The sequence below is a fragment of the Musca autumnalis genome, unplaced genomic scaffold (assembly GCF_047663935.1).
Source record: "Musca autumnalis isolate F117 unplaced genomic scaffold, ASM4766393v1 scaffold_4, whole genome shotgun sequence".
NCBI lineage: Eukaryota > Metazoa > Arthropoda > Insecta > Diptera > Muscidae > Musca > Musca autumnalis.
The window spans coordinates 247,544,751-247,564,784 of NW_027411977.1; the positions used below are offsets into that span (position 1 = coordinate 247,544,751).

At 39.6% G+C, this 20,034-nt stretch overlaps 1 protein-coding gene and 1 long non-coding RNA gene across 5 annotated transcripts in view; one reads left to right on the forward strand and one right to left on the reverse strand.

The window, feature by feature from the left end:
• LOC141401071 (uncharacterized) overlaps nucleotides 1-20,034 on the forward strand; it is a 184,230-nt gene that overhangs the window by 34,813 nt on the left and 129,383 nt on the right. The window lies entirely within an intron of this gene.
• LOC141401067 (uncharacterized) overlaps nucleotides 16,915-20,034 on the reverse strand; it is a 123,658-nt gene continuing 120,538 nt past the window's right edge. For 2 of the 3 annotated variants that reach the window (XM_073980895.1, XM_073980896.1), the window contains exon 5: nucleotides 16,915-18,486. In XM_073980895.1, coding sequence (XP_073836996.1) covers nucleotides 17,353-18,486 — 1,134 coding nt within the window. In that variant the 3' untranslated portion in view covers nucleotides 16,915-17,352. Of the gene's footprint in view, nucleotides 18,487-19,167; nucleotides 19,231-20,034 lie in introns of all 3 variants that reach the window. The other variant, XM_073980894.1, reaches the window with a different exon arrangement.

Genomic DNA, 20,034 nt, shown 5'->3' on the forward strand with positions numbered 1-20,034 from the left:
ACATCTCGGCAAACAAAAATAACGCTTTACAAAACACTGATACTACCCGTGCTGATTAGAGCTGGCAAACTATCGATAGTCAAACTATCGTTTTGATTGCTGTGGTAAAACAAAGATTACGTCGGCCACAAAAACAAGTTATTTGGGTTATCTGTTGCGAATTATTTAAAACATAATTCCTTTTAAGTTCGATATGAACAAACCATTACGACAGTGAACACAACGATAGTCCGACTATCGATAGTTTGCCAGCTCTAGTGCTGATGTATGGCTCCGAAGCCTGGGTACTTGCGCAAGCAGATATGGCAGTGCTTGGTGTGTTTGAGAGAAAAATTTATCGAAAGATCTACGGACCAATCTGCGTTGACGGTGAATATCAATGTCGCATGAACCTCGAGCTGTATCTGCTATACAACGATATAAATATTGTTAAACGTATCGAGATGCAGCGATTTCGTTGGCTAGGCCATATCATAAGAATGAGCGATGATGAACCCGCTAAAAAGGCGTATAAATATGGACCGATGAAAAGGCGCGGTATTCCAGAGTGCGAAGCAACAAATAGAGAAAAATGGAGATCTTTTCTTAGTTCGGCCTATGGAACAAATGTTCTGTAATGGGCCAGCTAAGTAAGTAAGTAAGTAAGAACACGGTGAGCTTCGTCGTATGAACCCTGTTGAATTCGGAAGATCCGTGGAGTGAAACAGGTACTTCCCCAAGGTGGGTTGATATTTCCGAAACTCTTTACCTCTGAACCTTTCTGAAATTCCACATCTCCAGACGCCATAGATATCACAATGGGCGATTCATCGATCTTGATATATATGTGATAGATTAAATACGAGGGCTGCACGAAAACTATATGGCTTAGGCAATACCGCAATGGCGGTGCTTCGAACGACGTTTATAATATCGTCACAGACGACGAATCTAGGATCTATGCTTAGGAGCCTGAAACAAAGCAGAAATCGGCCGTCTGGGTCCTCGAACACGAGCCAAATCTAACGAAAGTTGTTCATGTAAGAGGCACTTCGAAGCAAAAATTCTCCTGTTTCTTCGGCTAAACTGACCGTGTGGAGACTGACTATACGGCTTGAGAAATGTAGGACGGCTAATTCTGAGTGTTGCACTACAATTTGTTTGCCTGAAATCTCCTGAGAAATTCGAAAAACGAACAAGAGAAGACGAATCTGCAACATGGCAATGGGGGCTCTCACATATCGATTCAAACCAGCGCCTGTTTGACCGGACAAAACGTGGAATTGATGGGTCATCGGCCGTACGACCTTGACTGGGGATCCAATGACTTCATTTGATTTCAGCACATCAAGAAGGAAGGCGGGGTCAACGATTTTTGTCGCCTGAAGATGCTGTAAAAGCGTTCAAAAAACATGTTTTGGAGGTGTCTCAATCCGAGTGGAAAAAGTGCTTCGTCAATAGGTTTGAGCGCACGAAAAAGCGTATAAATCATGCTGGAGACTACTTAAGAAAACAATAAAACCGTTTTTGATGGTAAATATTCGCGTTTTCATTGTTAGGCCAGATAGTTATCGTTCAGCCCTCGTATATACATATCTGACTTAGTGCAGTTCTTTTACCTGGGGAATATGAAAATATCCACCGCTAAATCTACTGCCGCACTGTTAAACACCTGGCCAGCAGCACTTAGGGCGCTGTTAAAGAAATCTTGTTGACCTATTTTAAAGCAATAAGCCGGTCTGTGGTAAGCGATGAGGTGTCAGTGTGTTAGGCAAATGTTAGCGTTTCGACGTGGGCGAATATTTAAATCTGTCAATATGACGACATGAGTACAGGTTGCCTCTTTATGACACCAATGAACCATTTTCATGAGGAGGCGGTGCATCATCACATCACAGTACCTGTTTGGGTGTTATCGCCGTGAGCATCCCAGCCACAATCTTGGGGATAGGCTGTCGCCTTCAGAGGTCTTTATGATCTAGAGAGAGATGTCTTAAGGTATAAACGAGAACCTCTTGATCAAATAAAATTTTCATTTACAACATATTCTGTACAAATGAACTGCCTTTGGAACACATATAGAAAATCTATAAATAAAGAAAAACTTTAAAATATTTTGTTGTTATTTAAACAATTGAACTACAACAAAATATGGACTAAAGCTGAAATAAACACAAAGATGTAAAATTCTGCAGTCCAACAATAAAAAAAAAAACGCCAACAACAATAATAGGCATCAGCACGGCCTTGTTGACCAATGCGTAATGCAAAAACAACTTTCTTGTTGTTTTTACCCCAGCTTATTGAAGCAACACTTCTATGTTCGTATTCTTTGCGAAGCAAAGACGACATAAAAACAGTGGTGGATATGAAATTCTTTAGTTCGACTCAAATTGTAGGGTAAACAGCTTTAGGGCCATACAGCAAATTTCTCATTTCATTTAATTTGCTAGATGGCTTTATTGACCTGTTTATCGATACAGAGTCGGCGAAAAAGGGAACTGATGAAGTTGTTTGGTGACAACTGAAACTATAGTATTCCCTACCCTTCGCCCGCAACTAATCGATTTCATATCCACTTTAAAATATTTTGTTGTTATTCAAACAATTGAACTACAACAAAATATGGACTAAAGCTGAAATAAACACAAAGATCTAAAATTCTGCAGTCCAACAATGAAAAAAAAAAACCCCAACAACAAAAACGTTCAGTATATCTTCCTTACCCGTTTAAGGAATATCTACAGAAGGTAGAAGACAGACATAATGACTTTTATATAGTGAAAGCCTGAATAAGGCCATATTAGAAGATTTTCTAGGAGATCTTCAGAAGGATTTCTGTAGACAAGAGACCTTAAGAAGACAGAGTCTCTATAGGACACCTAAATAGATCTTTCGGGATGAACTTCAGAAGCTATTCTATGTATAAGAACTTCTCACAAGCAAAGGTCACAAAAGATGGAAATTGAGAAGATATTCTCTCTATAAAATACATAAAGAATTACTTATATTTAATCAAAATCTGGCAAAGCTATCGTGTCTCAAGGGGACCTTCAGATCGTATTCTATCTTCATATCAGTGAAATCATCTGGGAAAACTTGAGATGGTTTTCTAGGAGATGTTTTGAAGCTTTTGGATAAATAGGACAGCTTAAGAAGGTATAAGAGCCCTATAAAAGATATTTTGGGTGGTTTTCAGAAGCGATCCCCCTATATATAGGAACTGTTTGATAGATAGAAAGACCCCCGAAGGTCACAAAATGTGGTTGATTAGTAAGGAACTTGAGAAGTTCATCTTAAGAATACGCACAGAATGACTAATACCTGAAGATAGTTTGGAGATGATATATCATTTCGAGGAGACTTTCAGATGGTGTTATATCCATAGCAGGCCAATACTATCTGCATCTTTAGAAGGTTTTATAAGATAGGGTTTCTATCAATAGGAGAGTTTACAAAAGGCGTTCTGGCTATAGGAGAATTACAAAAGATCTTTCGAAGTGACCTTCAGGATCCTTTATATCTACTGAAACTCTCTAGAAGATAGAAAGTCAATTGAAGGTTAAAGATGGTGGGAACTTTAGAAGATATTCTCTCTACAGAATAAATACAGAGTGTCTTATACCTAAGAGGGATTTGATTAGACCTTAAGATGGTGTTTTATCTACAGCAAACCATCACGAGGTATTTTATCTATGGTGACTTTTAGAAGGCTTTATACCAGTGTTCACCAGCAACAACAAATTCAACCGCTGCGTTTGTGTTGGGCACACACACACACGAGATTATCTATCCCTCTCTAGATCAGTGTTCACCAGCAACAACAAATTCAACCGCTGCGTTTGTGTTGGGCACACACACGAGATTATCTATCCCTCTCTAGATAAACATCGTGTACGTTAATTCACTGCTAAAACAATGAAGATGATCGGTGGTGAGAGCGACGTTCAAACTCACCACAATTGAGATTGTGTGTGTTCCCACAGACACGGCTCGCGAGCCCAGTGGTGATTAACACTGCTCTAGATAAACATCGTGTGCGTTAATTCATTGCTAAAACAAAGAAGATGATCGGTGGTGAGAGCAACGTTCAAACTCACCACAATTGAAATTGTATGTGTTCACACAGACACGGCTCGCGAGCCCAGTGGTGATTAACACTGCTTTATACATATCTATAGGAGATGTTTAGAAGCCAATCTTTCTATATTAGGATCTTTGGTAGATGGTCTAGGAGACTTGCTGAAGATCTTCTGTCATTATGAACTCTTTTATTTGAAGGAGACCTCTTGAAGACTTTTACCGCAAGGTTTTTGTCAGAAGGTCTTATAACTATAGGAAACTTTCAACATATTTTTATTTATAAAGGACCTCTAAAGATATTTTTCAGGCAGACTTCCCGAAGATCTCTTATCAATAAGAAACCTTTAGAATGACTTCTAGAGACATTCCAGGGTTTTCTATATTTTAGAAAACTTCAGATGATCCTTAATTAATTATAGGTATCCTTTAGCAGATTTATATTTATAGTGGAGTTGGGCAATTTCCCGCAGCGGATCGATCTTTCTAGTTCCTTTTCCCAAAAGGAACTAGTTCCTTAATATAGTTCCGAGAGCGATATATGTAGTTCAATGAATCTTTCTCTTTCACCGTTTAAAAATAGTTCAGAGAGTGAAATATATCGTTCCTTTTGTTTTCCTTGTTTGGTGGAATTGACATAATAATAATAAACGAATTGCAGCGATGTTAGGTGCATGTCATTTATGTTTATTTGCCAAAAAATAAGAAAAATTAACGCAACGAAAAAAGATCGAAGTAGGTGAGGTAATACATTAAAGGATCGAGGAACTATATAAAAGAAAGAGCTGGATATAGTTTCAATAGTTCCTCATTCGGAATAGTTCCTTGGAACTAGTTCGTTCCGGAACTACACAACTTTAATTTATAGATAACTTTCTGAAGACCTTCTATCACTAAGAAACTTTTAGTTCTTGGGACCTTCACATGCTCTTTTATCTAAAGATTATCATTACCTATGATTGTCGTTAGCAGGGCATCTGGTGACATTCAGAAGGTCATCTATATCTTTATATAAAAGATTGACCTATATCTATAGGAATTGTTTAGATTGTTTTCAATCTTCAGTAGATCTTTACAAGCTCCTTCTTATATTGGAGAGGATCGTCTCTATTGTAAGTCAGTAGAACATGTTTTGCTTATAGGATTGAAGAGATTCCAATAAGATCTTTTTAGGTCTCCTTTAGAGGAAAATCGTCAGAAACTCTACATAGAGACCTAGTCTTAAATTTGTAAGATATCCCCAAATAGCCTTTTATTTATGAAACCTTCTGACAATTTTCTCTTTAAACAAGACCTGCTAAAGATCTTTTATCCAAGTAAGATCTTCCGAAGTTTGACTTTCAAAAGAAGGCCTTCTGGCGATTTTCTGGCTGTAGGAATTGTTCAAAAGAGACTTATATTTATTAAAAAATTTAGAATATCTTCACTGTATTGAACACCTTGGAAGGTTATTTAAAGGGTTCAATTAGAAAATCCTTCATAGGTCCTCCATCTATGTTCTTCAATCTGTAGGAGATCTTTAGAAATATTTCCCTCTGTAGAAAATCTGCCACCGTGGTGCAATGGTATGCACGCCCGCATTGCACGCAGTAGGTCGGGGGTTCGATTCCCCGGCCAGGCAACATCAAACATTTTTCAACGGTGGCAAAATACCCCTCAGTAATGTTGGCGACATTTCCAGAGTATTTCAGCGTTGAAAAACTTCTCCATAAGTGGTGTCTTAAGACACACCGTTCGGACTCGGCGATAAACAGTAGGTCCCATATCATTGAGCTAACTATGAATCGGGGTGCACTCATTGATATGAGTCTCCTTGTCCCATATGGGATGTTGTGGAACAATGTTTTTTGTAGAAAATCTTCAGAAGGTCTTTTTTTTTGTAAAAGCGTTTTGTTGAGCCAACACTAGCTCCAAAACTTATTAACCGATCGTCGTATATTTTTATGGGCTTATTTAGAACATAAAGATCTAGTCCTTCATCGATCGATTTTTTTTTAAATAACAAATTTTACTTTTGGCTTAGAAAAAACTGACGTTTTCTCTGGTCATAACAAGGGCAAACAAATTTTAAAAATAAAATCGATCGATGAAGGACTAGGTTTTGATGTCCTTGATAACCCCACAAAAAAATTCGAGCACCGATTTCAAAATGTCATTTGGCGAAAAACACATTTTTATACCCTCAGCCGAGGGTATATACACCTTCATACGGCCAAAATGTGCCTCATCGAAATAATGGTTTTAGGTCCCAAGTATGTTTGGACGAAATCCGTTTCAGACAATTTGGAGTCGATTTAGCAATGTCCGTCCGTCTGTCTGTCTGGCTGGGGCGCACTATAACTCTCGAACGGATTAGCCAATTTGGTCCAAAAATTGGGTTTCGTAATATTTTGTCCAAACTTAGTTAAAGTTCGAAGATGGATCATATCGGTCCACTCCTTCAGGTATCTCCCCCACAAAAGTTCGAAAATGTTCGGAAAATTTGTGCGCACGATAACTCTTCAAGGGAGCAACCGATGTGGTCCATACTTTGAATATCATGAAATTTCTACCAGGCATAGATGAGGTTCCAATATGGACTATAACGGTCCACTTTCAGGTACCTCCCACACAAAATTTCGGAAAAGTTCAGTTTAGGACCTGCTTCCGGATCGTTTTGATTTTTATTGTAACTTGTATTCGCTGCCCCAATTACGACAAAACAAGTTTCATCTGGGGCAAGTCTATACTTTCTGAGAAAAGAGTCCGACAGCTGTAAAAAACCCCATACGGAACCATGTGTAGTGGTTGCAGCACTTGATAACTCTCGAACGGATCGGCCGATTCGATCCAATCTTTGGCGTTCATAAACATTTGTCCAATGTTAGTATAAGTTGGAAGATAGGCCATATCGGTCCACTCTTTCAGGTACATCCCACACAAAAGTTCAAAACCTTCCGCTTAAATGGTGCGCACGACAACTCTGAAAGGCAGTAACCGATTTGATCCATACAGGTTTGAATATATACTATATAACTTCACTCCTTCGAGTTCCTCCCACACAAAATTAAGGAAAAATGCAGTTTGAGACCTGCCCTCGAATCGTTTTGCTTATTTTTGTAACAACTTGTATTCGCTGCACCCATTACGACAGTACACATTTTTTCAGGGGCAACTTCATTCTTTCTGAAAAAATTTTCCGAAAGCTGTAAAAACCCTTATGGCGTCATGTATAGCGGCTGGAGCGCACCATAACTTTCGAACGGATTAGCCGAATCGGTTCAAACTTTGGGATTCGAATCCCATTGATTTTTTTTGTACCAACTTGTATTAGCTTTCCCCATTACGACGGTACATGTCGGGGGCAAGTCCTTACTTCTTGAGGTAATGGTCCAAACGCTCCAAAAAGCATAGCGGCACCAACTGAACAGGGTAGTACGTAAAATAACCCTCGAAGGGAGAAACCGATTTGGTCCAAACATTGTACATCGTATTATATAGACGACAGAAGTATTGTGTGTTACTTCTTTTCTTTAGGTCTGAGGCTGAGGGTGTTTGTCTGTCGGCCATGCCGACTGATACTTTTTTACTTGTTAGTTTCTACGTTGCATACAAAACACAATAAATTTTTCCTCTCCAAAGCTCATACTCCGGCAATATTGTTCCGATCGACTTGACAATTTTACCAAATACTCTATGCTAGTTGCAAGTGGGGGTCACCCCTTAACGGGGACTTTCGGTAGGTTCAAAAGATCATCCTCAGAACCTCTTCCTTTTATAATAGATCCTCAGAAGGTTTTCTGTTTATAGTTTTAAGAAATTCAAGAATTATTTCTTCTACTTTAAAAGGTGTTCTAAGTACACAAGGAATTTAAGAAGTACTTTTAAGTTGACTATACTTATAATATCCCCAGGATGTCTTCTCTAAAGAGGGAGGCGTTCGAAAAATCAGAAAGTCTTTTATGTATACTAGAAATCTTTCAATAAAAAAAAATTGGCAGCTATTCTAGGAAAAAAATTAAGGGTCTCTAATTAAGCGATGAACATTAATTGATCCAGCCAACCAAACTCAGCAGATACTTCTTTTAACACATTTTTAAAATTAAGGCTTCGTTTATTTCTGTTTTGAAAATAAAAACTCAATAGCTTTTTAAGATAAGGTTATGTTTTTGAAGTATCTTTTTGTTTTCTATTTCTTCTATGCTTTAATGTTGTTGTAGTTATAATTCCTATTGCCTTTAATCTAAAGGTTTATTTTTTATATATTTCATATTCAGTTGATTTTTAATTTAATTAACATTATTAGAGTTATGAGTTTCAATAAAATATCAGCAATGCAGTATTTAGTTATTTTGGTTTGTCTTATTTGTTTCAAGGTTTCTTTTTTTCATTTGTTTTATCTAAACTTATCTAATTTATTTAATTTTATATGAATATGCCATTCCATAATAAATTTCTAAAATAATTTTTTTATTTTTTTTTATTTTTTTGTTTTTGGTATTTGGAGAGAAGATTCTATAAATTCGAAGCTTAGAGTAACTACAAATATAAAAAAATTGTTGAGATTGTTGTTGTTGTTGTTGTAATGTCCACATAAGTATGTATGTAAGTAATAAATATACAGGCACTTTAGTAGGTTAATAAACAAAAAATCAGAATTGAGTTAATAATAAAAGGATTATTTAAAATATGTTTGCCGAAAGAAGAATGAAGAGAGAAAAGCCAAAGCAGCAAGAGGTGTTTTTGTTGTTTTTTTGTTATCCTTCAGTAAAAATTACTCAAATCCCCTATTCAATTTCACAGTAATGCAACACTCGAGCCTCGAGTCTGTGTGCAGAAGAAGAAACAAATTGTTGCCAAATTTGTCTACTTGTCATGTCATGAATTACTCTCAGAAGTGTCCATGGAATTTCTGAAACAAAAGCTTATTGTGAAACAAGTTTTTGTTGTTCAGTGTTGTTGTTGTTGTAGACAGTGCTACAACTAGTCTATTCTGACAAATTATCTAGTCACTGACATATGTATAACAGCTGTAATTCTAAACATGATAACATGCATATAGCCTACATACATATGTAATATGTTTGTATGCCTTCTTTATTGCACTTGACAACTATGCATGGCATGCTTGCTTGCCTTTTGTAGTTCTTATGTCAAGTAGAGGAAAAAAACAAAACACGAGGTAGACAATGTGAGTTGTGGTGAAATAGTAAATGTAATTTACTGAAAGGTCAAGAGTTACAATTAACTACATATAAACAGGATATAAATAGATCTGAGAATCTCTAAAGCTAAAGTGTTAATGGCCCTTGCCTAATTAAGAAATAGTGGCTTAAGTATTTTAGCTGAGTTTCAACAAATGTTGATTCCAAAACGGATAGGATAACTTCATCTGAAATTGTTTCTAATGTTTCTACCTATAAAAGATCTTTAGAAGGACCTCTATCTATATAAATCGCTTAAAATGTATTCAATCTATAGGAGACCTCTAGAAGCTTATCAAAATATAGTATAGGATCTACTATATTGTAAGTCAGTAGGTCTCTATAGGAGGCTTATCCTACAGATTTAAAGACATCCATAGAAATCTTCTTTGAAACACATCTCCAACGAAGGTTTTTCTTAAATAGAAGTCCTTCATAGGAGTCTTCTTGAGAATGAAAGGCCTCCATTGCAGGCTTCTTTAGAATAATAGTCCTTCATATGAGGTACAGAATAAACGGCCTCTATAGGTGGCTTCTATGCAACCCAAAGCCTCCATAGGAGATTTCTATGGACAGAAAGACTCCTTCTATTGTATAGATGCCACGTAGGGGGGTCTTTTATTGTATAGAAATCTCTTATAGAGGTCTTCTGTTGTATAGAAGCCTCATATGAAGCCCATCCGTCCTATAGAAGTCTCCTAATGAGACATTCTATTATCTAAATGCCTCTTTTCGAAGTCTTCTCTTGTGTATATGTTCCTTTTGGAGCCCTTCTGTTGTATAGAAGTCTCCTATATCGCCTTCATTTTAGAGGCCTTATAACTTAAACCTAGGAGACTTCCTATTCCACAGAATCCTTTTATTTTAGAAGGAGTCTCCTATTAAATTCTATCATATCTCTGATCTTCTAGCATATAGCAGCTTCCTATGGAATTTGTCTATTCTGGATTCTATAGAATCCTTCTTTTATATAGCGGATCAATATAAGACAATACTGGAACAAAATGACCACCTGATTTAAAAGATCAACACGATCCGAGAAGTTCCGTTAAACTGCAGTCAAGCGAAATTTTTTGAATACCGATATAGATCTTCTTCAAACTTGAAGTAAGTTTGAAAGAAGTTTTACGATGAGCAAAGTTAAGACTAAAAAGGACCTCCTTGAAAACACCCTGCGTACATACGTCCCTGCTGCTTGATATGCTTCCGGTCTAGGGTTTCTCTTATATGGTTGGACCGCTCTCCGTAGATCATGAAGAACCCTCCTCACATGTCTGGGCGAGGGAGTTTTATCCACCATACGGTGATTAGGATGACTTTAAAAATCTAGAAAATACTTCAACGAGAGCATGCCATTGTGTTGCCGTACTGGAAGTATCTTCGACTCCTCAGGCAGATGTGTGACTGATGTCATGAGTAGGCATCCTGCTTGAGTTATCAGGTCGTCATTTTGACAGGTTCGAATACTGTTCCATCGTGTTGCACTTATGTTTGCGGACCACACTGGTGTCGCATATCTTTCCACAGATCGACATATCACGTTATATGTGGAAAAAAGGGTGCTGCCAAGTGCTGCCGAACCTTGTTCCTAGATCTTAGCTTGTCGCATATAGCTATGGCATGCGAGGACGATGTGAACATATTGCCAAAAATGGCCCCTAGGATCTTGGGTTAGTTAGTGGCAGTCAGTGCTCTTCACCGCAGTTCATGTGGTGAACAGAATGACCGTAGATTTAGAAGTGAATATTTGCATATTCCACGAGTGGAAAAAGATTATAAGATCATTCCAAAAGGAGTCCAGCCTTTCACAAATGACATCAGGAAAGGTACCCGACGCCAAGATCGCACAATCACCCGTGTGGAGGGGGTGGAATACAGGAAAGGTAGGGGTTAAGCATTTCCGGGGATACTCTCTGTTACACCCTACGGGGCTTAGACTTTTTGTTCCTGAATTCCGCATTCGACTGGCGTCCACATATAATTGATTATCCAACGTTTCAAATATGACCGGAAGGTAGCTTATACAATGTCCTCAAACAGCGTGGAATGCTTGACATACTGTCAAAGGCTTTTGATAAGTTCAGCGCCACCAACACTGTCCTATCAAACGGCTTGTTCTGGTTGAGTTCACGGCTAATATGTGTAGAGATGCGTGAAGCGCTGTTGATGTGCTGCTTACGGAACCCATTTTGATGATCACCATCTGAATAGCTATTTGTGATACTGGGGAGGAGTAAAGTCTCAAGAGTCTTTGCTAAGGGTGTAAGAAGCGAAATCGGTTTGTTCGATTCACCTTAGCTTGCACCTTGCCTGGCCACAGTAGCGGGGCCATGCTGCCCATTGTCCAGACTTTTCTGGCCCGACAGTTTGAGAAATTTAATGAGAAACACAACACCAGATTAAAATAACTTCCGCACCTCCCCTGATCAGCCAGCGGAACGTTGCCAAACGTGACTGAGGTCCTATCTTCTAGGGTTCCCGAGTAACTTAGCCATTGACCACAATTCACTCATTCCGGTTGTAATGTTGCAATTCTTTAGATGATGTAGCCAGTCGTTCGGCTTGTGCTCTCCAACTAACTATTAACATCGATTGTCAGCTACCCAACTCTGAGGTCACTAGAATAGGCACGAAGAAGGTCATCATGCTCATTAGCTTGTCCCGCCGATTCTGCTGGGAAATTTGGTCTCATATGGGGTATTCGACGACTGGTTACAGCCTTGATAATGTCCTGGAACATTCTATCTGCTTTCCGAACATCAGAGAGGAACACATTTTAAAGTTCAGAAGGTCTTATTTAATTTATTGTATTCATATGTATGTCACGAAATTTCATGGAAAATATCGGCGGCGATTTTTAGCCGATTTGAGCCGACAAAATCGGCGCCGGCTCGACTTGTAAACAATGAGCAGCGGTTGCGCGCCGCTTATTTTCGCCTCTGGTTGCCAGTTGACGTCATTTGTCAGAGCAGGTGACACGATGGTTATGTCTGACGAGCTAAGACACTTTCCGCTAATTTTGGTAGGGGTGTCCTCACTGGCCATCTGCTTAGCCAGCGCTTTATCATTACCTGGGATTAAATTCCACAATTCATGGTTAGCATTAAAAACAGTAGGTTATGGCCTTCCAAAAGCGGGCTGTTGGGTCTATAACCTAAAGAACAGCTATCAAACGACGGGACGTATACTTTAAGTAATACTACCTCGCCACTTCCACACCTGACTGCTACCCCTATACATTCTATGTACGGAAATTAGAACTAGGTTCAAGCGAGATATGCCTGTATTGAACAGATTGGTGCAATAGAAAATCTACTTCTGTTGCCTTCCGTCTGCAGTACGCTGTAGCTATCACAACGTTGTTGAGCTTGCCGCCGCGACCATGAGGGCACTGTTTCGGCGTAGCATTTTTTTCGGAGGCAAGTCTATACTTCCTGAGATAATGACCCAAAAGCTCCAAAGCCTGCCGGCACCAACTAAACTGGTTAGTATGTAAGATAACCGTCGAAGGGAGAAACCGATTTGGTCCGAACGTTGTACATATCTTACTGACTCGGACCACGCTTTCGGATACCTTCCACACAAAGTTTGGAAAGAGTGCAGTTCAAATACTCGTCTGGGATCGTTTTAAAATTTGGGCAACATATTGACAATAAGTAGGTTAAAAACTTGGGTTTGGGCGTCGGGTTAGCAACCCTCCCCTAGAAAAAACAGCCTACTATTAAAATACGAAAGAAGAGAAAAACAAACCCCTCTAAAGTTGACGAACTCCGCAAACGTTTTAAGGACCATGATCTGCGAATCTGCACCTGGAATGTTCCACTCTTTATAGTGAAGGTGCAGTCTTCGCATTGGCAGACGTACTTGAAAAGTACAAGGCCGATATTACTGGCATACAGGAAATACGATGGATTGGGAAAGGCGTCACAACAACACCTAAAGGTGACGCTCTGTATTATAGCTGCCATGACGTAAAGCATGAGTTTGGTTGCGGATTCGTAGTTAGTCGGAGACTAAAACATCTGGTATCCAGCTTCACCCCAGTGAATGAAACACTTGCTGCAATTCGAATAAAATCGAAATTCTTCAACATCAGCTTTATTTGCGCTTATGCTCCCACTGAAGAAAAGGACGAACAGACCAAAGATATATTTTACGAGCGCTTAGAAGAAACATATGACCGTTGCCCTGCCCATGACATTAAAATCATTCTAGGGGATTTTAATGCCAAAATTGGAAAGGAGAATATCTTTGGCCCAACAGTCGGGAAATTCAGTCTCCACAGTGAAACATCTGACAATGGTATGAGGCTGATAGACTTTGCAGCTGCAAAAAACATGGTAGTTAGCAGTACCAGATTTAATCATCTCGATATTCATAAGGGCACCTGGCTGTCTCCAGATCAAAGAACAAGTAATCAAATTGATCATGTTGTGATAGATGGAAGGCATTCATCGAGCGTGTTGGATGTACGATCGTTCCGAGGCGCAAACATTGATTCGGACCACTACCTTGTTGCAGCAAATCATCCGACCCATCTAAACGTTGCAAATAAAGCACGAACAGACACAACGCGGAAGTTGGACATCGATAGGCTGTAAACACAACAGATAGCCACAGGATATTCCACTCAACTAGCCCAATTGCTTAATGCGAGCACTCCTTGTCCCGATAACATAACAACTCAATGGCAAAATATTGCCCACTCCATGCAAACAGCCGTAAAATCCATACTTGGATTCCAGAGACCTCCACAAAGGAATTTATGGTATGACCAGGAATGTCGTGCTGCTACCGAAGAGAAAAATGCGGCATATAGAGCTACTTTACAATCAGTAGCAACGCGTAGCGCACGAGAGAGATATCGGGAGAAAGTGAGAGAAGAGAAACGTCTTTTCCGCAAGAAAAAGAGAGAAATGGAAAAGCGGGAGTGTGAAAAAATCGAGATGTACAGGAGCCAGAATGAAGTCCGAAAATTCTACCAAAGAGTGAAACATCAAACAGATGGCTTTGGCCTGTAGATACCAGCCAGGTAATCTGGTAACAGATACAGATAGCGGGCTCAGGATATGGAAGGAACATTTCTCCAATCTGCTGGTATCCAATAGTAGCGAAGACGATGATACCACAGATGCAATCCCAGAAGATGGTATAGAATGTATACCGCCCTGCCAAGATGAAGTAAAAACAGCAATCAACCGGCTGAAGAATAATAAAGCAACAGGAGCCGATGGCTTACAAGCGGAGCTGTTTAAAACCGGAGGCGACGCGCTGATAAGGTGTATGCATCAGCTAGTTAGCACCATCTGGCAGGAAGAACGCGTACCCGACGATTGGAACCTGATCATCCTGTGTCCCTCCACAAGAAAAGAGATAAGACTGTATGCTCCAACTATAGGGGCATAAGTCTTCTATTGCCTATAAGATAGTATCAGGGATATTGTGCGAACGACTAAAGCCAATGGTCAACGAAATAATTGGACCATATCAATGTGGCTTTAGACCTGGCAAGTCCACCATTGACCAGATATTTACCCTGTGGCAAATCCTGGAGAAGACCCAAGAGATGTAGATCGACACATATAACCGTTTGTCGATTATAAAGCAGCATTCGACAGTCCCCTCCGATCAAAGGTATTCCATGCAATGTCTGAATTTGGTATCCCCGCAAAGCTCATCTGGCTTTGTAAGATGACTTTAACTGATACTAGGTCCTCAGTTAAAATTGAAACCTCTCCGAACAGTTCAGTACCAAAAGAGCTTTCAGACAAGGAGACAGCCTTTCGTGTGACATATTCAACATTTTGCTGGAAAAGGTAATACGAGATGCAAATGTCAAAAGAAATGGCACAATTTACACCAATAGCCACATGTTACTTGCTTATGCTGATGACATAGACATCATGGGACGATCATTAAAGGAAGTAACTGATACCTTTAGGAAGGCCGAAGCAGAATCTGCGAAAGTGGGTCTGGCGGTAAACGGCGAAAAGACCAAATTGATGGTGTCGACGCGCAAAGCGTGCATGGTGTGTTTGAGAGGAAAATTCTTCGAAAGATCTACGGGCCGATTTGCGTTGACGGTGAATATCGACGTCGTATCAACCACGAGCTATATCAGCTATACAAACACATGAATATAGTTAAACGTATCGAGATGCAACAATTGCGTTGGCTAGGCCATGATGAACCCGCTAAGAAGGCGTATGAATACATGCCACATGGCGGTGCACGCAGAATCGGCAGGCCTAAGCTTCGATGGAGCATACAAGTGGATGAAGAAATGAAAAGGCGCGGTATTCCAAAAAGCGAAGCGAAAAACAGAGAGAATTTGAGATCTTTTCTTAGTTCGGTCTATGGAACAAATGTTCTGTAATGGGCCAGCTAAGTAAGTAAGTACAAATTGTATATGCGGCTCCAGTTACGACGGTACAATTTTTTTCGGCAGAAAGTTCCTGAGAAATTGGCCAAAAACCCTATAAACGTCACAAGTATTATGTTTACTTCTTTTCTTTAGGTCCGAGTCGGAGAGTGCATCTCTGTCGGCACAGCTGACTGATACATTCTTACTCGTTCCTTTTCCCAACTGTCCTAAACTTACCCCGTTTGAACGTTGTTTTCCTTCAAGATTTCTTAAGTTGCTTATTATTATCACTTTTGATGATGGTTGTGGATATTGTTGCTGTTATTGTTATCATGGCAACTTACACTTCACAAGAAATGCAATTATTTAAGTGTCATTCATGCGATTGCCTTGCCTGGTGGGTTGCCATGATTCCAGCAACTATGAAGAAAGTGTTTATTAATTAAGTTATCATCTTCTTCTAAAAAATCAAATGCAGACAGACAATAGACAAAGAATTATTGTGGTGACAATAACAGTAGCTAACCAACCAACCAACCAACCGAGCATCTATCTATCCACCCAGAAATTTGTCTTTTTTTGTTTTCGTCCTTGCATCCCAGTGTCCCTGGTGCTTTGGTTTTGTTTCTTGGCTGCCAAGCATTTCTGTGAAAAAAGAGATTGGCTGTCAGCCATAAACAATTGCTGTGATGGGAAAATTGTTCTTCTTCTTCTTTAGACTGGGTTACAGTGGGAAATCGAGGTTTGGGGATTTTGGGGTTTTAGTAAATCATGTTGCATTTATCAAGCGATAGCCTTAAGCGTATTCTTATAAATAATTTAGAAAAGAGTTGTTTGGGATTTCCTTAAAAATTGAGCATTTCTCATACAAAAGGTTGTTTTTTTTTGTTTTCTTTTTGTTATTTATTATTTTTTTTTTCTAAAAGGAAACCTTTTTGTTTCTTCCTTATGGCTTAGGCTTTATCTTAGCTTAGCTTAATTTACGTTGTTTTCATTGTTATTAATTATTACTACTTGACTAAATACTAAAAAAAGAGGGAGAGAGACTAAAAAAAGAAGGAAAAGAGGAAAACTAATTTAAAGCATATCGTTTACCTTACTTGCAAGTAAAGCGCAGTAGGAGCAATAGCAAGAGATAGAGAAGCCGGCAAAGAAGAGTTGAAGAATAGGACTGTAGATTTGCAGATTTTTTTTGTTCCATTTCTAGGGATTGTTGTAGTTGCATTGTTGTTCTGTTGTTGTTTAGTTTGTAAAGATATGTTTAAATTGTCAGTTGTAGTTGTTGTTGATTATATGCATATGTTGCTGTTTTTGTTGTTGTTGTATAAGATGTTGTATTATATACGTTATATGTAAATATTATGTTAACACATTGCAATATTTTTATTGATTTCATTTAGAATTAGATTTTGTTGTAATTTTTAATTGGGGAGTTTGTTGTATTTTATTCTTTGTTAGTTTGTTTGTTTTTTTTAATTGTATCACATTTGAATATGTTTTATGTTGTTGTTGTATCAATTTGTGCACTCTTTTGTTTCCTTTTTCATTTCATTAATTTCTTTCTTTCATACCCAACACTCTCCTGAACCCCGACAATGGTTTCAATGCACTGCTGTTATTTATTCCCGTTAATGCCGTCGTTGACGAGGCGGCAGATGCTGCTGAGGCTGACGACGACGATGATGACGCCAACGAATAGGCATTTTGATATGTGACGGGAAAATCTGTCGGGGCCAGGAGTAAACCTCACGTCCGTACAAACTTATACACTATGAGAAAGACCATAAAGGAGATTGCAACTAATATCACGGCGGTTACCACTTTGGCGCAGGTATTTAAACCGGATTCATTGGGATTGAGGGGACGCGAACTCATTCGTGTGGCCGAGCGTCGACGTTTGGAAGCCAAACCGCGTGCCAGCGCTGGAAACGCCAGTGATTGCGTAAAGGTTAGTTTGTGTATCGATTCACTCAACGAATACGGACCGACCGAACCACGGGCAGCGGCACGCAGCAAGGCATACTCCAGATCTAGGGCATCGAAGAGCGAGTAACGGGTAATGGTCGATGAACGACGTCGCTCGTGACGTGAGTCACGTTCTCGATCGGATTGCGGCTGTAGCCACGGATCGGAGACTCGCTGCTGGGCCCCCGCACCGGCGGCAGCAGCCAAAGCTGCTGCAGCAGCAGAGGAGGATACTCCCCCGCCTAGGCTTACCGCAGCCACGGAGGTTAGCGACGATGTCGTCGATGACGAGGCAGAACAGAGGCGCAAATTCGTTGCCAGACCATTGTCATGAAACTCAGTCGCATCCTCAATGGATGTTTGATCCGGCGATGTTTGGGCCCTCTCCAAGGCGGCTGCATGTTTCATACGCAAGGCAAACAATCGCGCGTGATCGGGATGCAGCAGGGCACTGGATTTACGTCGATAGTTTGGAGCACCCACACTAATGCTGGCCCTTGCCCCCATGCGATTGCCTCGCAGCGAGGGGTTGGGCGATCCCTGGGTTGGCGTGGTGGCAGGTGAAACATTGCAGGAACTTATCGTATCGGCCGAAGGATTGGCCATACCCATTAATATCGCCCCCGGCGGTGGAGGCAATGCATTGGGTGAGGGTGATGCCTGAACCGAATCGATGCCCGAATCGCCAGCATGCAAAGTATCACAGTACAGTGAATTGCGACGTTCGCCTGTATTTAGAGTCAAATGATTGCCGGTGCTGTTGCTGTTATTGCCCAAAGTGGCATTGGTTAATAGCGTGGTATTACCACTGGTGGTGCTGCTACTGTTGCCTCCCCCACTGCTGCTGCTCGTACTAGTCTCAGCAATGGCAGGGAATATAAATGACTGGCCATCCGCTTCGCCTCGTGGCGAATCCTAAAAATAAAACAGGAAACGACAAAGATTTAATGACAGAACGACAACAACAACATCACAGTGGTAATTTGCAATTAGTAGAGAGTAAAAAAAATTGGAGGAGTAGGAGGGTAAAAAATTGAGTGCTTAAAGATCCGAATGGTAAGTCACTAGAAAATTGGTTCAAGAAAAGTAGTCATAATAGCCATGGTGTAAGTGTATTGAAATCGAGGGGAGGGGGGCAAAAAAGGGGTCTGTGTGATAATGGATTGGAATGGTGTTGTTAAGTAAAAAAAAACTTGTTGAAAAAAACTATCAATATATACAAAATGTGGTGAATGAGAGAGAGAGAAAAAATATACAATGAATAGAAAAAAAGTATGAGCAAACAGGATACGAGCATTACGAGGCTTATAGTTTCATTAAAAAGGGAGAATTTCTATAAACAACTTTCAATGTGCTTTGCCGATTGAAATATTCTCCTTGCAGGAACATTTGTGGGGGATTTCTTTTTGTTAATGTAAAGGGACTAATTTTAGGTTTTACATATTAATTATTTTTTACATATTAATTTATTTAAAAATATTTAATAAAAGATATTAAAAAAACATGCAAGCTTTAGTAAAGAATCTTAGGAAAAAAATCTTAGTTTTGAGTTACAAGAAAATTTATTATGATGTTCATATTCAGCTGAACGCATACCCTTTGACCTTCAGGACCGCTGTTACGACGCAACTGTAAAAACCCTTCCTGTCTTAGCAGCGGCTTTAAACCCGAACAACAAACACGCACGCAACGCATCCACCCACACGCATAAGAGTTTCATGCGTTTTTGTTCATTTGTTTTTTGTTTTTGCGAATGTTTGTTTTTGTTTTTTGTTTTTTTACAAGGAATCCATTTAAAGCGCGTCCTCACAGTGACATAGACGACATGACGACGACGTACACAGTGATGGTAGTGGTAGTAGAGAAAGAAATGTAGAGGGGAAAGAGATACGAGATAAGATACATGGTAATGTGAGACGAGGCGGCGAGACGAGATAATAAAAAAACAACACAACAACTGAAGAAACGGAAACAAAATGGGCAAATTTACAAAATGTTGAGGATATGTGAAATGTTATGTCAGGGGTGGAAAATTTGATATGGAGGCTATAAATTCTACTGCAGATGACTATAGAGGTCATCTACTCTAAAGCACATTATTAAGGAGGTCAAATATTCTACAGTAGATGACTATGGAAGTTATCTACTCTACAGTAGATGACTATGGAAGTCATCTACTCTACCGTAGATGACTATGGAAGTCATCTACTCTACCGTAGATGACTATGGAAGTCATCTACTCTACCGTAGATGACTATGGAAGTCATCTACTCTACCGTAGATGACTATGGAAGTCATCTACTCTACCGTAGATGACTATGGAAGTCATCTACTCTACCGTAGATGACTATGGAAGTCATCTACTCTACCGTAGATGGCTATGGAAGTCATCTACTATACAGTAGATGACTATGGAAGTCATCTACTCTACAGTAGAGGACTATGGAAGTCATCTACTCTACA